Here is an 18,947-nt window from a genome sequence, read left to right as displayed (position 1 = left end):
ATCCCAGTCCAGCATCCATCTCTCTAGGAACCAGCTCTGCAGACTCTCCTCACCATGGGGACACAACTGACAGCACAGGGGTGGTTCAAGCATCTGGGTACAGCCAAAGGCCATGCAGGAGTCTGCAGTGAGGCTGCAGGAGAGGAGGCAGGGGCAGTCTTCTGCAAGAGGGTTGCACTGATGTCTCCATTGCCAGAGAAGAGGGGTTACTCCTGGGGCATTCAGAAGCTGGGGAATGACTGAAAGCGAATGGCTAAAAGGGAATGGCTGGACTGGGATGTGAGTGGGGCTATGCAGCTCTGGGATATGCTGCTCTGAAGCCACAGAATTGCCTTTGGGGGCAATAGGAGCTGGAGGGAGTGGGGAGGTTGTGGGGCAGGAGGCTGTGGGGGAGGAGGGAAGCAAGGGGAGACACCTAATTCATTCTCTGTGGGCATCTCCCTCTCCTGCAGAAACCATGGTGGGGTTCAGAGCAAGCTGGGGGACAAGGCAGGACTTGGTTTCCCATATTGAGTGCCTCCTTCATGGGAACAGGAGCTGATGGGATGGTGTCCCTGCTCCAGCTGTGATAACTGCGTGCAGCCTGGCCCCAGGGACCTCCCAGCCCTCCTCCTTCCAGGAGATGGCATCACTGGATCACGGATAGCAGCACCGAGCCCCAGGGAGCATCGAGGGAGCCCTGGCTGCTCTCCCTCTGCACTGCATCTGCCTGGTTTCCACCAGGAATACCAGGTCTGAGGGACTGGGGGTGGTCCCCAGGTTAAGTGCATTTCTGGGGTCTCTAGGATGGATGGAGGGGGTACTGCCACCTGCTGTCACCCAGCTGGGGATTCCCAGGGGCTCTGCCAGATCCTCATCTGCTCACCCATGGGACACCAGTGCAGATGGCATCCTGAGGCACCAAGGGTTCCTGCCAGCATCCTTCAGCCCCAGCTGAGCAGCTGAGATGCTCCTTGGGGAGCCCATGAGGGCTCTTCATCTGCCTCCTCCCCAGCATAAACTTCACCACCAGTAATAAACTGGTCAAAGAAAAGAAGAGGGTGTATAGCTGGTGGATCTTTATGGCTCGGTTGTCCTCCCCTGTCCCCTTTGCTCACACTGAGGGAGATCAAGCTTAGCTGTCAGTGGGCCATGCTGTGCCCTCCAAGCCTGTCACCTGCTCCCCTGGGAGGATCCAGGTGTGGGATGCTGCCCCAGACCCCACAGCCCTCCAGTCCCCAGCAGCTGCCTGAGCCCTTGGCATTGGCTCCACAGACTGGGAACAGGTAAAGGGGCCTGTAAGAAACAGCCAGTGGCAGTAATAACCTCAGTCTGTAAAATGCAACCACCCCTGGGATGGAACCCATCAGCCACCTGTGTTCCTCTTTACCTCCCACCATCTGCTCAGGGGGAATTTTCTTCTTCTTTTTCCCCCCACTTCCTGAGCCTCTTTGCTGATAGGAGAAAGAGGAAGAGTAGTGTGGCCTTGACTCTGTACTTTACACAAAGCCATGGCTGTACTGAGAGCTTGGGAAAAATCCAGGAGAGATGGGGTTATATGGCACATCAAGCAATCTGAGCTGAGTGGTGAGCTGAGATCATCACTGGGTGGGACGGTCATGACAGTCACCTTTGTCACAAGGGAGGGACCTGGGACAAGGCCGAGCAAGGGGTTGGGGACCCTGGGCTCCAGAGGGGATGCTGCAAAGTGCTCACCTCTCCTGGTGCCTCCAGCCATGCCAGGTTTGGAGAGGCAGAACACAAGTGATGCCAGCTCTGGGGGTGATTTCCCATTGCTGGGGGTTTACCCTTCTCTGTTCTCATAAAACAGATCCCTCACCTCCCACCCATCTCCATCTCATCCTGGCACCCACCTCCTTGCAGGAAGTGGATGTAGCACAGGAGAATATGTGCACCCAGTTTCAGGTAGAACTGGGGCTAGACCGATGGGATGAGGGTTTTGGGACTGACACAGGACACTGAGGGTCCAGAGCTCCACTCTCAACTCTCAATGTCATCCCTAATCTCTTTCTCCTTTTTTTTCCTACTGTCGGGTTTCAGGCTGTTTTGGTCCCAAGAGGGTGAGGATCATCCTTGCCCTGCTCATATTTCTAGCAGAGGAAGGGGCTGGTGCAGAGAAAAGGACAGAGGTGGCCTTGAGGAAGTGGCAAAACACCTTCCTGGGTCCTGTATGGACTCTGCTTCTGGTTGAGGGGAAAAAAGCCATCCTGCAAATGACAGCTGTGGCTGCAGTGGTGGCCAGTGCAGCTGGAGTGTGACACTGATGGGGAGGGGGCATCAATGGGGCCGAGGTTCCCAGGTGCCAGTGGTGGAGTTTCTGGGCAGTGTCACTCATCCCTTGTCCCCCTCTGGAGTGCAGGAGTGTCTGACCTGACAGGTGACAGGTGGGTGATCTCTGCTTGGTGTTTGTGGCTGGCACCTCGCACCTTGCAGGCAGACAGGGCTTCACAAGTGTCCCCTTTCTGCTTGATTTGCTCTATCACCAACATATGGGGATGGCTTTGCTTTCTTAAGAGACAAAAAAAGACGAGAAACTCCTCTTGCTGCAGGGCCTTGAGCCCCTGGAGGTGTGTGAGCCCAGGTACTCCCAGCTACGTCCATGCTGGGGGCATTCTCCCTGCACACGGAGTCTGCCCAGCTGTCCTGCTCTCTGAGGCTGGGCTGAGCTTTGCTGTCAGGATTGGAGGGGTGAGTTTGCCCTGGGATGAAGGAAATGCAGACCCAGAGGCTCCACCAACCTCTCTTTTCCATAGAGACAGATGCTGTGCAGGGCACAGGAAAACACCATTCAGAGCAAGAGTTTGGTGTCCCCCAATGTGGGGACAGGGCAGGTGACAGACACACACAGGCCAGCTTGTCCCCTGCATGCTTTTAATGCTTTTATTCATCCCAAGACACCCTGTTCCTAGGGTATGGATGGTGGTGGGCTCCCTTGAGGCATCCTCAGGGGACTCCTATGTCACCTTAATGTCCCCAAAGTCACTACTACACTGCTACAGAGGCACCAGGTCCAGCAGCAGGGGCACAGTTGTGCGGTAGTGACAGACGGGCTGGGGGGTCCTCGTTGCTCCCTGGGGTCACCCCCTACCCCAGTCTCCTCGCAGTCAGAGTGGGAAGTTTGAACTCGTCCCCCTCACCCGCTGGGGTTTCTGCACTTTGAAATGCAAACCTGCCTTTCAATGCAAATGCTGCGAGAGGTTGGGCCCAATAAAAGCCCGTGGGCAGGGAGGTGCCTGGCCCCAGGACAGCTCCCCAAGGCGCCCAGGTGAGCGGTGCCGAAGGAGGGGCGGATTTCCCCGCGCACCCAGCGCCGCCGCCGCGGCTCGGCGCAGCATGAGCGCGGGGCCGGCCCGCGAAGATGTACGTGGGATATCTTGTGGATAAGGACACCAACATGTATCCCAGCCCGGTCCGGCACCCCAGCCTCAACCTCAGCCCCCAGAACTACGTGCCGGGGCCGCCGCAGTACTCGGACTTCGCCAGCTACCACCATGTGCCGGGGATCAACAACGAGCTGCACCACGGGCAGCCGGCCGCAGCCTGGGGCTCTCCCTACACCCCTGCCAAGGAGGACTGGCATTCCTACGGCCCCGCCGCCACCCCTTCCGCCGCCAGCCCCGGCCAGTTTGGATTCAGCCCCCCAGATTTTAACCCCATTCAGCCCCCGGGCTCTGGACTCCTGCCCCCACCCATCAGCAGCTCGGTGCCCCAGCTCTCCCCCAATGCCCAGAGGCGCACCCCGTATGAGTGGATGAGGCGCAGCATTCCCAGCACCAGCAACAACGGTAAGGAAACCCTCGGAGCAGAGATCGCTGGGCTTGGGGCTCTGCAGGGCCGGATCCTGCTCTTGGCTCTCCCTGCATGGGGACTGCCAGAGGGACAGGGACAGCGAGCTTGGCCTGCCCTCGGCACGACACCCGGTCCTCAAAGGGCAGGGGAGCTGTGAGGAGCAGGGGATGAGGATGGGCAGGGAGGGTGCTGTCCTTCCACACAGGAGCTGGGCCTGTATGGCTGGAAAGTCCTTTTCCCCAGCTGGCCACTGGGTAGGATGGACAGAGCCAGAGACCCCCAGGACTCTGGGGGAGTGTTGGATGGGAGGGTCTCAAAAGTGAGAGCAAGGCTGAGAGTGTGGAGCTGTGGCTGTGTTAGAGCCTGTGCATGGTGTGTGTGTGTGCAAGGTGCCCAAAGCTGTGTGTGTGTGCAGGGAAGGAGTTGTGTCTATATCCATGTTGTGTGCATGTGGTGGGTTCAACGAGGAGCTGCAGGCTCTGCGTGAGTGTGCAGGGCACCATGAGGAGTGAGTGTGTACAGGCAGTGCCACCAGGTGTGTGTGCTTGGTGTGAGTGTGCAGGGTGCTGTGATGAGGACGGTGTGGTGCTCAGTGTGTGTGCAGGGTGCTGTGATGAGGATGGTGTGGTGCACAGTGAGTGTGCAGGGTGCTGTGATGAGGATGGTGTGTGCAGGGTGCTGTGATAAAGGATGGTGTGTGCACAGTGTGTGTGCAGGGTGCTGTGATGAGGATGGTGTGGTGCACATTGAGTGTGCAGGGTGCTGTGAAGAGGATGGTGTGTGCAGGGTGCTGTGATAAAGGATGGTGTGTGCACAGTGTGTGTGCAGGGTGCTGTGATGAGGATGGTGTGTGCATGGTGTGAGGGGCACAGTGTGTGCACTGGGACAGTGCCACGTGGCTGGTGGCCGTGGCTGCTGCAGGTGCATGGCTGCTGTGTGCCCGCTCTGCAGGAAAGGTGCCCTGGTTCCTGGGATTACCTCTGGCCTGGGCACCGAGTGGCCATGGGCTGTCCCCAGGGACAGGGTCCTGTCCCCGCTGAACTCCTGACCTGGGGGAAGCGTCTGGGTGACCCCAGCCCCCCACCCGCCCTGCTGCCCACTTCAAAGGCAGTGGGCAGATCCCCCTTGGGGCCAGCCCAAATTGACAAGGACTTCTCTTTGTCATGGAGATGCTGGCCGGCTCCTTTGGCAGTGAGGTGAGGTGCGGGCCCTTTGTCCTGACCTACCCTCACCCTTTCATCTTCCCAGCCTGGACCCTTCCCAGCGGGACCCATGCGGCTTGCCTGAACCTGCCACCCCTCTCCTGTGCTGGCCATGAGCTCCTCAGAGCACTGCTGGGGCCAAACTCTCTACAGGAGTGGCTGTGGGCATCCCTCAGGGGCGAGTTTGCTTTAAGTTACTGCTGCCCCATATCAGGAATCAGGGCCTGAGCTCCCTGTTTGCAAAGTGCCTCCGTTGTCCACTATTCTCAGTGGCCAAATGCCATGTAAGGGTCTTCTGTGGAGGTGCCTGGGGTCTTCCAGCATGGAAAATAGCTACTTGTATTCCCAGAATCTGTGTGGCAGGGATGGGGACCAGTGTCTGCAGTGAAGCGGGCAGAACAACCTGATAAATGGAAAAAAACCCAGCCCAGGAGTGGAAAGAGGAGGGAGAGGCAGGCTGGTATTTCCTGTCCCATTTTAAGCACTGAATGTAACTATTTAGGAGAAATGCTTCCCTCCAGATGCAGTGATGGAGACCTACAGGCGTGCCAGGGCTGAGGGCTCCCCTCTGCCCAGGGTGGAAAGGGAAATGTGATGTGCAGCCTTCCCCTGCAGCAGGGACCCTGCCACTTCCATAGGTTTTGTAGGTCTGTAGGTCTTAGTTTCTTCTGAGAAGAGAGGTGGGAGGGAAAATGAATGGGGAAAGAAAGCCATCAGCACACCTCTCCTCTGGATCAAGGTCATGGGTTCACACCCAGCAGTGAGGCCGAGATAAAACAGGAGCTTGAAAGTGCCTCTGATTGAGTTAGACGACAACTGAGTTGATTGAATCCTGAAAAAATATCATTAGTTGCTTAGTTTGTATCTCCTAGATCAAATACATACAAAGGAGCAAATAAACCAGCCTTGCTCCTCTCACACACAGGAGCTGCCCCAGCCCCACCACAGCCAGGCAGGGGTGAAAGGCCCTTTTTTGGGCTGGTTTCCTTAGGATGGATGACCAGTAAGCTCCTTTTCTAAGTCACCCACAAATTAAAGACCTGTCCTTGCACCTCTGCTGGGTCCAAGCCCTATGCTGCTGTGCCAAGGCACTGCAGGATTTGGCCATGGTGGGATCATGAGCTGGGAGATGTGGGATGCAGTTGGTGTTTTCCAGTGCTGCCCTTTAAATAAAAGTCTTCATTAAGCTTGAAAGAGAGTAGGGCAGAGATGGGTTTGACATAGGTAAGAGTGAAGTTCTTAGATGAATCATTTTATTGAAATCAATGAACTGGACTTTAATCAGTCTGGATTGATAAACTCCTCATCTCACTGCAGTGGGAATAGGAAATGAGTGCATGGAGTTTTTTGCTATAAATATCAACAATTTCATTGAGAATGCAATAAATCATAATACTTCAGAGAGTTGTAAATTAATGTTCCCTTTCTGTCTTGGCTCGTATGAACAGCTCCTGGCCATAGTTTGAAAGCTTTTGGGGAAGAGCTGCGTGGTAGTAAAATAAAGTGTTGTGCAGGGAATATGAGTGTGTTGGGCACTTCTGCAAATGTGATCCAGAGCTTAAGAAAAATCAATGAGAAATCTCCCAGTGACTCACTGCAGAGTCAGGCATTACAGGGGGTTGATTTTCTGTACCTGTTGTTACATTCATTTGTGCTTCTCCTGGCTGAGCTGAGGTAACCCAGCAGCAGAAGGAATTGCAGTGCCAATCACTGGGAATTGGGAGTTACAGGGAACCAAGCTGGAAGATGTCCCCAGGCTTCATTTCTCCCTCCAATGTCACCTCCTTTTCTGCTCATAAAATTTTCACTAGCAGCATGTCAGAGCCTCATGCTTCCTCCATATTCACAATTATTTGCAAACTTCCCTGTGAATTGCACCCAGGGTTTATAAAAAGCTCAGGAAGGTGGCTGGAAGTGGGGCTGACTGAACTTTGAAATTCACCCTCTGCTTGTTAGTCATGCAAATCCTCAGATACTGCCTCGGGTCTGGCTTTTAGGTCACTAATTGAGCAGGGGCTGCAATGCTAAATATTGCAAGTGAAAGTGCAATTGGAGCATCCCTTGCAGAGGCAAATGTGATCAGGGCTTTGTGTGGTACCAATGCCTGTGGTGCCCACACAGGTTTTGGGGTGATGGAGAGCAAGCAGTGATGCTCTGAGCATGTGGTGATTTGCTGGGTGTGCAGCTTTCCATCTCAGTTTTATTTTTTCTAGGTCAGTTTTCCAGCTCTGTTTATTTTCCTAGTGGGGCTCATGAACACTGGGGGAAAGAGTAAAAAATCCCAATAATGAGACAGAAACATTTCCCCTGGACTGCTGGGATTCATGCCGTGCTTGGTATGTTTTGGGATGATGGTGCTGGCTGGAGGACAGTGCATTTCCCTGGTCAGTCCCTGCATGGGGACCTCTCTTTAGGACATGCTCATTCCCTGAGAGATCCTTTCCTTCACTGGGACACTCGGGGGTGTGTGTCGGGCCCCATCAGTCTTCTTCCCTTGAATTATTAACCCACAACCTGCTCCTGGCCCCAGCTGGGTTTGTTGACTGCTTAGCCTGCTGGCCAAGGTACAGGCCTCTCAAACTTTCCTAGAATTGACTTTCCTTGAACAAAAAGGGCTTCCCTGGAGCACTGGCAGTACCTACGTGATGGGCTTGGCTGGCTAATACCCCGGGATTAGCAGAGGGACACTTTAAACCTCTGGCCAATGACAGATGTTTCCTATAGGGGACATTTCAAGGACACCCACTCCAGGCCTGTTAGCTTTGTGATTACTTGGATAAGGGGCTGGATCCTTCCCCCACACTGCCCCATGGCAAGGATGGGCCAGATCCTATGGGGCTGCAAAGGGGGAGAGGATCCCTGGGGATCTATGGGACCCCCACTGCCTTGCTGTCCTCCTCCTCCTGCTGCAGGTGAGCCACGTGGAGCCAGACGGCAGGCTGGGATGGGCTGGGTCAGGGCTGGATCAGGGCTGGATCAGGGAGTGAGGGGGTGTTCTGAGTGGGGCTGTGCTCTCCCCACGTGTGCCAGCAGCCCGTGTGTCACCCGCCGCTCCCCGTCCTCCCGCGCTGCCGCGGTCTTTGACCCGGCACAGGAGCCAGGCTGGCTCAGCTCAGCACTCATAAAACATGGCAACAACTGGAGGAATGTGCCAGGTGCCAAAATAAAGGGTAGGATCACTGCAGGGCTGGGAAAGACTTGCCCCAGCACCCAGCTTCATTCTGCTGCCCCTGGGGATGAAGGGCCTCTGGTTGTGTTGCCCGTGTCCAAGAACGTGGGGAACCTCCAGCTCGCTGCAAACACCAGACATCTGCTCTTCATCCCCTTGGGTTTGCACCTCCTGGGAGGAAGATGAGGCTTGCAGGAGGGGTGTTCTCACCAATGGGTGTGGATGTGGGTGCAGCTCCGTCCCTGTCCCACTGTGCTGGCTGTGCAAAACCCAGCCAGGGCCAGCCTGTGCTCCTGTGCACCAGTCTGCACTCTCCAAATCCAGCTCTTTGGCCAGGTGTTTCTGGCCTTTCCTGGCAGCAGGGCTGCCCTGCCTGACTGTGCTGAGCACCAAACCTGGGCTCTGCCTCGAGCTCTGCTGGGGCCACAACCCCCAGGCATGCATTCCCCACACTCACACTTAAAGCAAAGCTTTTTAGGGAACACAGAGCTTGATCCTCAGTGAGCAGGAGACCAGAAAGCCATTGGGTCAAGCAAGTTTGGCAAGTGAAACGTTTCCAGTGCTCACCATACCACGTTGAACCAGGTTTTATTGATACTCAGTGCACATGGGAGAATTCCAGTTTGCTCTGCAGCGTTTGGCACCAGGAAGGAATATTCAGGTTGTGCGAGGTGAACTGCCATGGAGAGAGTTACCCTGGGAGTAGGAACATTGCTGGGCTTCTTGGCAGGGCCCTCAGGCCCCAAGATGAGTCCTGCCTCAACCCTGATGTCTCAAGTGCCCATTTTTCCAACACAGAGTAGAGATGGGGGAGCTTTGGCAGTGAGGATTCATCCAGCATTCCCTCCCTCCACAGCACTGAGACATTAAATATGTGCAGAGAGGATGTGTGGTTGCTCTCACCCGGATTTTGACACCCAGCCGTTGTCTGAATGCAACTCCTTCTGGCAGAGGAGTGATGTCAGGCAGGGATATGGGGCAGGATTGCCCTGCAGAGGGGTCGTTCCTCACTGCCTGTGATGAAACAAGCCACATGGCTCCGGTCCTTCGCCCCCTGTCCGTCCCATCCATCACTGCTCTGCTTCCTGCGGCAGTGGAAAAATAGCTGAGGATGCTGAAGTGTGCAGGGGAAGGGGAAGGCTTGTGAAAACCGTGAGCTGCTGGTTCCCAGGGAGTGCAAGGGGCTCGGGTTTATCCCCCCTCCCCAGCCCACAGAGGAGCGTGGGTGTTTTGGAGTGGCTGCTGGAGCTGCAGAAGAAAAGAGGGGAAAAAATGAGTGTGGGGAGGGGGTGAACAGGGAGGGCATCAGGGGCTCAGCCCTTGTCACCACCAGTGCAGAATTTGGGTTCCTGTGTCAGGTTGGTATAGGGATGGTGAAAGGAGCTGGGCTGCCTGTCCCCAGCCTCAGCTCTGGGCACTGCAGCTCCCATCAGCTGCTCAGCAGAGGGAGCATCAGCCCCTCTGCACACAGGCAGCTGGAGCACATCTGGCTGCCAGATGGGAGTGGCTCCAGCCAGCCTGGAGGCTCCTGAGCTTTAGGAGCTGATCTCAGCTCTTTCCTGGGTCTGGGGTCTCTGTCATGGGCATTTCTCTGCTGGCTGTCCTCGGTTTTGTGAGATTGTGAGAGGGATTTCCCCCCATGGAGCTGCAGAAGGACTAGGGATTAAGCTGTCCAGGGAATCTCATGGCTCTGACCCTGGGACTGTGTGCCTCAGTTTCTCCAGCTGTTGGGTTGCCTAAGCTCTGTCAGGGATGTGGGAAGTTTTCCTTGGTCTTTCCCCTGCAAAGAAATGCTGGATCCTGATAGAGCACTGATTCCTCTGGAATGGGAAGATTTTATCCTATTTACAAGTAGATGCTGCTCATTCAGAATGGAGCAGCTTTATCATGGAGAGGAAGCACTCACATGGAGGGGACAGCCTTGTGTCCTGTCCTGCTGATGCAGCCCAGGGCAGGTGTCCCAGTTTTGGGCAGGACTGTGGGAGTGAATCCAGGCTGGGGTCAGGACTCCATCCCCCTGTGTGTGTGTGTGTGTGCATGCTGGGGAGTGTGTCCCTCGGGCTTTGCACATTAAAGCTATTCCCTTATCTAATCGTGGCTCAGGTGAGTGCTATTAGGGTTACACATTAACAGTGCTAACGATACCCTCTCCCCACGCTGTCATTGGCCCTGCCTTGATCCCAGAGCCAAAACCATTCCCACTGGCCCCATGGATGGCTGCATTTGCCTGTCCAAGCAGTTCCTCTGCCTGGTCTTTCGGGGACAAGCAGGAGGGGCTGTAAATGCACAGCAGGGTTGGAAGGGGCTCACAACTGTGCTAAGAGACATCACTGGCACCCCTCTGCAGCCCATCCACACTCCCTCCTGGGGCACAGCCACGGGACTGCCTGTTTCAGCTTTGCCAGGCTTGGCTGGAAATGCAGGAGCAGTTCCATCCCTGTTTGGCCATAGGCATGAGGGCTCCCCATAAGGAACCGGATTGGCTTGTCCCGAATTTCCTCTTTCTTTTCACAGAGCCATAAAAAGTCTCCAGGAGAGAGTTAAGTGTAACCCAGCATTCATATTCAAGGTAGTTGAATTATTCATTGTCAATAGTATTTCTTGCAAATCCTTTTCTTTTCCTTGTGAATCACCCACAGTACATCCCTGAATTCAGCAAACATCCGAAACCAGCAATTAGTGGAGGTGAATAACTTTCCATCTCTGGCTTGGTTGTCAGCCCCCTGTTTTGACTCTTTTCTACCTGATACTGAGCAAGAAATGATGATATTGATACTGATATTGAGCCTGGTGCCCAGCTCACCCAGTGATGGCTCTGCCAGCCCTGAGGCAAAGCCCAGCCTCCATCCAGGATGAAGGATGAAGAAGGAATAACAAAGAACAGGCTGTGATGGATCTATTTACAGCTGCAGCAGGAAATAATAATTCCTACTGAAATTCATGGCATATGTGATATTCACAAACTGCCTTATTTCTTTAGTCTTTATTTTTTTTACTTTATCTGTCAACTCCTTCACTTTCCAGGTGTTCCTTTTGTCCAAACAGTGGTATTCAAACAAAAACATTGCAAGTAAGACTATTTTAAAGTTATTATCTCTTTTGAGAGGCTTTTGCTTTCAAATGAAAAAAAAACAGAAAAAAAAAGAGATTAATCTATGAGAAAGAAAAATCTTGCAGGAGCCCCTGAGCCTGGAGCAGCCAGAGGGAGCCCAGTTTCTCACAGAGCTGCTAAACCTCACATAAATCTCCACCAGAGCATCTGGTTTATTCTGTAACTTCTTGGGAATTGCTGTGTTTGCAGAATCAGCAGAGGTCCCTCCTGGGCTGGGGTGCAGAAGTTCTTTGGATGCTGGTGAACCCTTTCCCTGCAGGGTGGTGAGAGGCAGCAGTGACCCTGGGGATGGACAGGGGCCCTGTGGAAGGGTGAGGGCAGGTGCCCCCAGCATCCCTCCAGCCCAGCAGAGTCTCCTGTGGGCTTTTTAATTTGGAGCTGTCATAGCTGGTGTGTGCCAGGTAGGAGACAAGCGCCTGGCAAAGCTGCCATACACCCCTTGCACACAGAATCTCTGTGCTTCAGCCCTGTCTCTGCAGATATTCCACAAACATCTTGCTCAGTCAAATTAACCTTTTTTACCCTTTTTTCACCCTGTGTAGTATGCTCAGGTTTGACCTGATGGTGGTGAGGACGAATTAGGTGTTTGTTTCTGACCAGCCCCGGGATGAGCTGGGCTCCCCACTCTGGAACATTCACTGAACTCATCACTGCCTCAAATATGACTTAGTGGCTGAAGTCCTGCCCTGGTGCTGGAACTCTGGTTCTATTCCTGGTCATATTGTAGCCTTGCTGGGCTCCTTCCTTCTTCCATGGATCACTGGAGATCTTCAGTGCTTCTGAGCTGAGCCCGTGCCAGCACCACCAGCAGCAGTGGCAGGAGGACACAGACAGTGGCATAGTCATGAATCTGGGTGCTAGCTTGAATTGAGTAACTGCTGCCTGTGTGCCTGGGAGTGCCATCATCAAGTCCCAGCAGGGTGAGATGCTTTCCATGCCCATCCCAGGTCCCACTTGCTCTCAGTCCCACACTTGGTTTGCTCAGAGGTCAATGCCATGAGCTGGATTCTTGTGGCTCCTGCTTATTCAGTAGAAAACCAGCTGCTTTCTTCCATCCCATGTGATGCTGCAAGGGAGCCCCTCTCCCACCTGCAGTACTCTGTGGCCATGGGTTGTCCTGTCTTGAACTCTTTTACATTTAACTTTCAGCATAAGAGGTGGCTTAGGAATGTCTCCATCTCCTTCCAATGGGAAAGCAGGGGAGAGACACTGTCAAAAATAAAACTGAGCTGGTTGACAAACAGATATGCAGCCTGGATGTTGAGGTTTTGCTCTGTGGATGTTCTCTGATGTCTTATTAGAGTGTCTAGAGCCCAGTTTTCATCTGCACCACCTAAACTCCTGCTTTCACTCATGGTGTCAGAATTGTTGCTGAGACTGCCCAGTGTCCAACTGATTTGGCCCAAATAGGTGGATGTGCAAAGGACTCGTTAGGGAGAACAGATGAACAGGATGGCAGGCACACAAAGATCCCCTTTCCTGGCAGAACCAGGCTGCAAGCACGGTTATGTAGGTTGCTGGGTCACTAGAAATCCCTTTCTACACATCTGCAGCAGTGGTGTACAGTATCTTGTCCATGTTGATACACCCAGGGAAATCCAGGGAGCTTGCTCCCACTCCTTCCCACAGCAGCACTGCTCTCAGCATAAGAAATTCAGGATAAAATGAGCAAACATGTCTGCCATACAAACAAATGGCCAGGCATCATCACTCTCGACTCCCTGCAACAGGATTTTGTAATTTTGGGTGGAGAAGCAAATGTTCACAGCTGTGTTTATTCCCTGTCTATGGGCTCTCCTGCAGAGGAAAACACCAGGAACTTGTCAGCAAACTTCGAGGCAGTCCTCCCTCAGAGTGCCACCAGCCCTCCACAACCCAGGCACAGCTCCACACCTCACCCTGTGTGCCTGTGGAATAACAAAGGAAATTGGGAAGAGACAGCCAGGCTACCTTTCACTGTGTTTCTCTGCTAGAAGGCAGCAGGTGCTGTTTGCAGACCCATGGGATGTGCATCTGTGTGCACAGATGTGGATCCTGATGGCCCCAAGCTCTGTCCATATCTGGGGGGACCAAGGAGGGGTTCAGGCTGGCTTTGGCCAAACACCCCTGGCCCATGGTGCCAGTCCCCAGGAGTGCTTAGGCATCAGGTGGGCTTTCTTCAGTGCATCTTTAAAGACTGCACCTAAAGCACTGCCCTCTGTCTTAGCTCTGTACAGGGAGCAGCAGAGTAACCCTCTGGCTGGCAGAGAAATGTGGTCATTCCAGGATTTTCAGTCCTTCCCCTTTTCTGATCAATGTACATTCAGGTGATGGCACCTTGGTTTGGGGCTTCCTTGAAAAGAGCTGAGCTTTCCTTAGCCCTGCCAGGCAGCTTCTCCTCAGCCCATCACAGGACTTGCAGCTCTGCTCCTTGCAGGGACTGTGTCATGACACAGGGGATTTATGGTCCATGTTCCTGGGGCACCTCTGAATCCCTCCTGCTCTTTCCACCAAGCGATTCCACCAAAGCCCAGGTACTTCCCAACAAGAAGAAACACTCTGGTGTGAAACAGGAAGGATGTTAAAGCCAGTAGGAGCCTCCTGACTCTTTCCCACTGGTCCCCAGGGCATTGCCGTGTTTCTCCACAGGTGGCTGTGTGTCTCCTTGGTGATGCTCTTTCCATTCCACTGCTCCCCTCTTCCCCTGTTGTCTCAGCCCCCACTCTGCTCTCTCTGCCAGGCAAGACCAGGACAAAGGACAAGTACCGGGTGGTGTACACGGACCACCAGCGCCTGGAGCTGGAGAAGGAGTTCCACTACAGCCGCTACATCACCATCCGCCGCAAGGCCGAGCTGGCTGCAGCCCTGGGGCTGACCGAGCGGCAGGTCAGTGCTGCACTGTCCTGGAAAACCCTGTCCTGGGTGCACATGGGACCCACCTTGCTCCACAGACATCCCTTCCTTTCCAAACTCTGGGGTGCCCTCCCTGCCCCATGGGGACTGGGGATTGCTGTCCTTGCCTGCGTCCGTCCTCATTTCTTCATTGCCATCTTTTCCTCTCTGCAGGTGAAAATCTGGTTTCAGAATCGGAGGGCAAAGGAGAGGAAGGTGAACAAGAAGAAGCTGCAGCAGCAGAGCCAGCCCACCAGCACCACCACGCCGACCCCCCCGGCTGTCAGCACCCTGGGACCCATCGGGGGAATCTGCAGCAGCAATGCCCCCAGCCTCGTCTCCTCTTCTCCACTCACCATCAAGGAAGAATTCATGCCTTAACCCTCTTCTCCAGCTACAGACCCCAAGAGAAAAGCACTATGCAGCAGAGCCCTGCCAGCCCATGTGCTCTGAAGGGTGACAGCCCCTTCCCAAAGACATGACTGTCCCTGGCTGATAGGGCAGACAGCGAGGCTGGGCCAGGTGCCACTGGGGCCCTCCCAAAGGACTCTTGGTGGGCTCTGCCTTGTGTAAAAAACATGGGTTAGGTGCTGCTCTCCCATAGGAGCACACACTGGTTTGGTCTCTGGTCTTTGTAGCCCATGGCAAGGTGCTGATGTCAGCAGAAGGAAGGGGGTGATGGTGGAGGAGGGCTTTCCTGTGGTGCTCCAGGTGCTTCCTTTGGTGTTCCTGGCAATCCAGCTGCCTGGTGCTTTTGGGCAGTTCGAACAAGACTGAAATAGAAAAAAGACCTGGCTGGACTCGAGGCAAAATGAATTTCTGCTGAGCTGGTCTCCCAGGAAGTGAGGAGGGCAGAGCAAGCTGGGCTCTGGGAGCCAGGCAAGACCCTCAGCTGCAGGATGTGACATGGCAGCCCTTCAAACCACGGTGGTGGTGGCAAGCTGGAGCACATCCTTGACAGGAGTACCTGAACAGCCCCACCCTTGTCCCCAGTGAGCCTGGCAGTGCCCAAACCTGCATCCCCAGCCCTGCCCTGCAGCCATGTGGAGGCATCTCTGGCAGCCCTGGTTCCCCTGGCTGTGCCATGGCAAGGTGGCACTGCAGCCATCCTCCACCTGGAGCACAGGGAGAGGGTAGAAGGGAGCCTGGCACTGGCACATTTGGGGCAGACCACTGCTGAGCCCTTCCATGGGGAAGGGAAGGAGAATGGAAGGTTTGCCATCAGGACAGGGTCCAAGAACCAGCCTCAGGTTGTCCAGAAGGGCAATACTGGGAGAGCTTTGGGTGCTGGTTCAAGGGAGCATAGTAACTGAAAGCACCAGGAGCTGCTGCCAGGGGGGCAGGGGCTTCCTCAGGCATGCAAGAAATGACTGGCATGTGCCCTGGTGTTGGTGATGGAGAAGTGTTTTTCAGAAAGACAGAGAAGCATTTATTTTCCTATTTTCTTTAAAACTACAGATTACAGGACTACAGATTTTGTCCTCCCTGTCTCCCTGCTCCTCCATGCACTGCACTCCCTCTCACCCACCTCATTCCCTAGGCCAATTAGCTAAACCCCATCCATTCCTACTGTGAACTGCAGCTGAGAAGTCCCTTTATCCTGCTTGAACAGGTTAATGTACAGCCCAGTTTCAGCAACCCCAAAGGCCAGTGGGGCACAGCTGGGGCACAGCTGGGGCACAGCTTGGGCACAGCTGGGGCACAGGAGGGTCTGTGGCTCCTCAGGGCTGCACCATGTGCTCCTCAGCTGCAGTTACACCCAGATAGGGATGAGGGAGCATGAGATTTGCCTGGTGGCTTGTGTGGCATTTCTCAGCATTTTCTTTCCAAGCTCTGGGAAGATGGAGCAGCAGACATGTCTCAGTCAAACCCTCACCCCCCACCTGACACTGCTTGTGCCTCACATCCCTTGGCCCCACTGCTCCCAGCCCCCAGAACACAAAATCCCCAAAATCCCCTGGTGTGCTGTGGCTTTTACAAGTGGGTCCCTGTTATCCCACTGTGTCCACTGCTCTGCTCCAGCCCTCAAAGGCTTTGGGTCTCTCTCTGCCAGTGATACTTCTCACAGCACTGTTACCAGGTGTGATGAGGACAAATGTTTGCCTCGACTCAGGACTTCAGCTCAGTTTTTGTGTATATAAGGCAGAAGTGGTTTTCCTTTTTATTTTTTAGGCATCAGTGAAAATAAAAACAAGCAGGGATCCTGTGTGGCACAGGCTTGTTGCTGTTGTTCCTGGCCTGTGGTGCTGTGGTGGGGAGGATGCTGGCTCAGGGTCACACTGGCCCCCGTGCTCCTGGGCACAGCCAGGGTTGGGAAGGGTGCCTTGTCCCTGCAGAGCAGTGTGCCTGTCCCACAGGGGCACTGCTGGCAGTGGCATGGCTCATATCACAGCACTGCCACGTCTCATTCCTTTGGCAGCAAGAGGGATGGCAGTGCTGGGTGACACGATGCTGCAGCACTGGAGACAGAGGGGAGAGGGTGAGGCCATTGTTGGGCTGGCAGAGGCCAAAGAACAAGGCCAGCTGCCCACGGATGTGGCTGCCTCCCATTGGTGCCTGCTGGTCTCTAATCTCATTTTATGGCTGTCGATGGGCTGAATATCCTCCTTGTCCAAGATGAATAAACAGAGAATGAGGATGTGAGATAGTGCCTGGGACAGCTGGCATCAGTGCCTGACACTCTCCCCTCTCCATCCCATAGTGTTCCCCTCGTCTAGCAGAACACGTAGCAAGGGGCTGCCCTTGAATCCCTGCCCCAAATGGCTCCTCCAGCCCCAAAACTCCACATTTCCAGGAGTTGCACGGGGTGTGTTGAGGTGCCAGGGCAGGGCAGCAGGCTGTGGAGGGACACCTGAAGCAGGATAAAGTCCTCATGGGTGGAGGAGACGGAGAAGTGGGAACAGGATGAGGTGGCACTGCTGAAAGAGGGACAGAGCAAAGTGTTTGTTCCTGCAATTGCAACAGAGGCTGCACCTACTGCTGCACCTACTGCTGCACTCTGGTGACCCTGCACTCACCAGCATGGTGCCAGGCTGCCCTTGGCACAGGAGCACCACCTCGTGCACTCCTGCAAGGAAACGTGGGGAATCAGGAACTAAAACAGGCAGAGGGATGCAAATGCAATGGAGCTGGTGCCATATAGGAAAGGGAATGGGACTGAATCAGTCTGAATCCACCTGCCTGAAGAGCTGGGCTGGACTCAGGAAAATGGAGCTGCCTCTGTGTGCAGACTCCAGCATGGTCCCCATGGTGGGGGCTGGCTGCCCCACACTCATCCTCCCTCACTGGGCTTTGGCTGCCTTTAATGTCCAATTTTGCCATTGCCACGTGGAGACAGCAGGGATCCTGCCCTGGCAGGGGATGGGGTGATGGCAGCCCAGCACTGGGCATCACTGTTGTCTGCAATGGGGGAGCCCACAGGCAACAGTGGGGAGGGGAACAGAGTCCTGCTGGGGGTGAAATGTGCATCTCCCAAATTCACCTGCAGTGTTGGGTGGCCTTTAGGGTCACAGGGGCCTGGGACGGAGGGAAGATGCTACACTGCCCGCCCAGAGAAACTGTGGGTGCTGTTGACAGGATGAAATTCCAACTGATACCCTAATCTGGCGCCTGGCTGTTTGCACAGCAGGGTAAAAGTCCAGGGAGCCGTGGGCTGTGCCCTTGGGTCCCTGCCACCCGTGTGTGCACAGGGAGCCGGTGCGGGCGGGAAGAGGCAATAAATGCACCCACACACCCAGGCACCCCTTCCCCCTACACACACACACGCCCCTTGACCGGGTGACGAAATGCATCTGCTCTGTTCCCCCTCCCATGTCCTCCCTGCGCCCTGCATCTGCCATTTGGGCAGGGACGGGTGAACCCTGTGCCAGGAAAGGGGCTGGTGGACACCATGTCCCCACCAGCTTTGGAACCTTTGGTTCAAACCTCCTGGACACGTGTCACCTTGACGGTTTCACCCCTGGCAGGTGATGAACACCTGGTTCCAGCACCTGCAGCAGCTGCCTGCCGAGTCACATGTCCCACATGGAACCTGGCCCGGATGGGGACAGCCTGCCCTCATAGCCAGGGGAGCTGTCCACTACAAGATCACACAGTTTCTCCCTGCTTCTCCCACTGCCTAGCTTTACCCCTCCTTGGAGAAATCTTGAAACCACCATCAAAATAAGGCCACGCAGAGCAGGTGGCCGAGCCCTCCCAGCGTGTCCTGCCAGCAGGCTCCAGCATGGCACCCTTCCCAGCAGTGACTAACCACAGCGCCGCTGCCGTGCCGCCTTCCTCGTGCCCGCAGCGCAGGCCTGGCCACGGTCCCATCCTGTGCCAGCCACCTTCTCACCCCTTCCCACCCGGGTGTGTGTGGGCTGCCAGGCAGGGTGGGCAGGGGTGTTTCCCCAGCCTGTGTTCTGCCCTCTGCTTGCCCTCCAGTGTCACAAAGAGCAGGCAGTGCCAGTGTCTGCCAGCGCTGCATTGAGCTGGAGGATGTGTGTTGTGCTAGGCCCATGAGAAGGGAGAGGTTTATTTGGTGTCCCAGGGGGTGGCTCAGAGGTGGAGTGGGAGAAAACAAAACTTGCTAGAAAATGTTTGCAAGCCCTGTGTGTGCTACCTAGTGCCAGCCCCTTGGGGATCAGGGCACAGGACAGTCGTGCACACCCCTGTCCTCTCCTGGGGTTTTTGGGGTCTCTAGATTGCACTGCTCCTTCTGGCTATTACTGGTGTGTGCTGTTCCATGAAGTGCATTTCTTGCCAGCCCCAGGGCAATGCAGGACTTGCTCCAGCCCTGTAATGCTAAGCTGGAACATCCCAAGTG

General features: G+C 54.9%; 1 protein-coding gene across 1 annotated transcript; it reads left to right on the top strand.

Moving 5' to 3' along the window:
• Positions 1–3,230: 3,230 nt before the first annotated feature.
• Positions 3,231–14,756, top strand: CDX1 (caudal type homeobox 1). Its single transcript, XM_056502590.1, has 3 exons — positions 3,231–3,785; positions 13,992–14,137; positions 14,318–14,756. The coding sequence occupies exons 1-3, from the start codon at positions 3,359–3,361 to the stop codon at positions 14,522–14,524; spliced, it is 780 nt and encodes a 259-aa protein (XP_056358565.1). The 5' UTR covers positions 3,231–3,358; the 3' UTR covers positions 14,525–14,756.
• Positions 14,757–18,947: the final 4,191 nt, after the last annotated feature.

This window comes from Oenanthe melanoleuca, chromosome 13 (assembly GCF_029582105.1).
Source record: "Oenanthe melanoleuca isolate GR-GAL-2019-014 chromosome 13, OMel1.0, whole genome shotgun sequence".
Taxonomy (NCBI): domain Eukaryota; kingdom Metazoa; phylum Chordata; class Aves; order Passeriformes; family Muscicapidae; genus Oenanthe; species Oenanthe melanoleuca.
The sequence above is the reverse complement of the archived record's forward strand: the minus strand, read 5'-3'. Positions and strand labels throughout refer to the sequence as shown.

What these genes read in the sequence shown, in the direction of transcription:
- CDX1 (XM_056502590.1), top strand. Translation starts at nt 3,359, where the DNA reads ATGTACGTGGGATATCTTGTGGATAAGGACACCAACATGTATCCCAGC. An exon ending in TCCCAGCACCAGCAACAACG is followed by an intron (nt 3,786 to 13,991) that starts GTAAGGAAACCC and finishes TCTCTCTGCCAG; the next exon opens with GCAAGACCAGGACAAAGGAC. An exon ending in TGGGGCTGACCGAGCGGCAG is followed by an intron (nt 14,138 to 14,317) that starts GTCAGTGCTGCA and finishes TCCTCTCTGCAG; the next exon opens with GTGAAAATCTGGTTTCAGAA.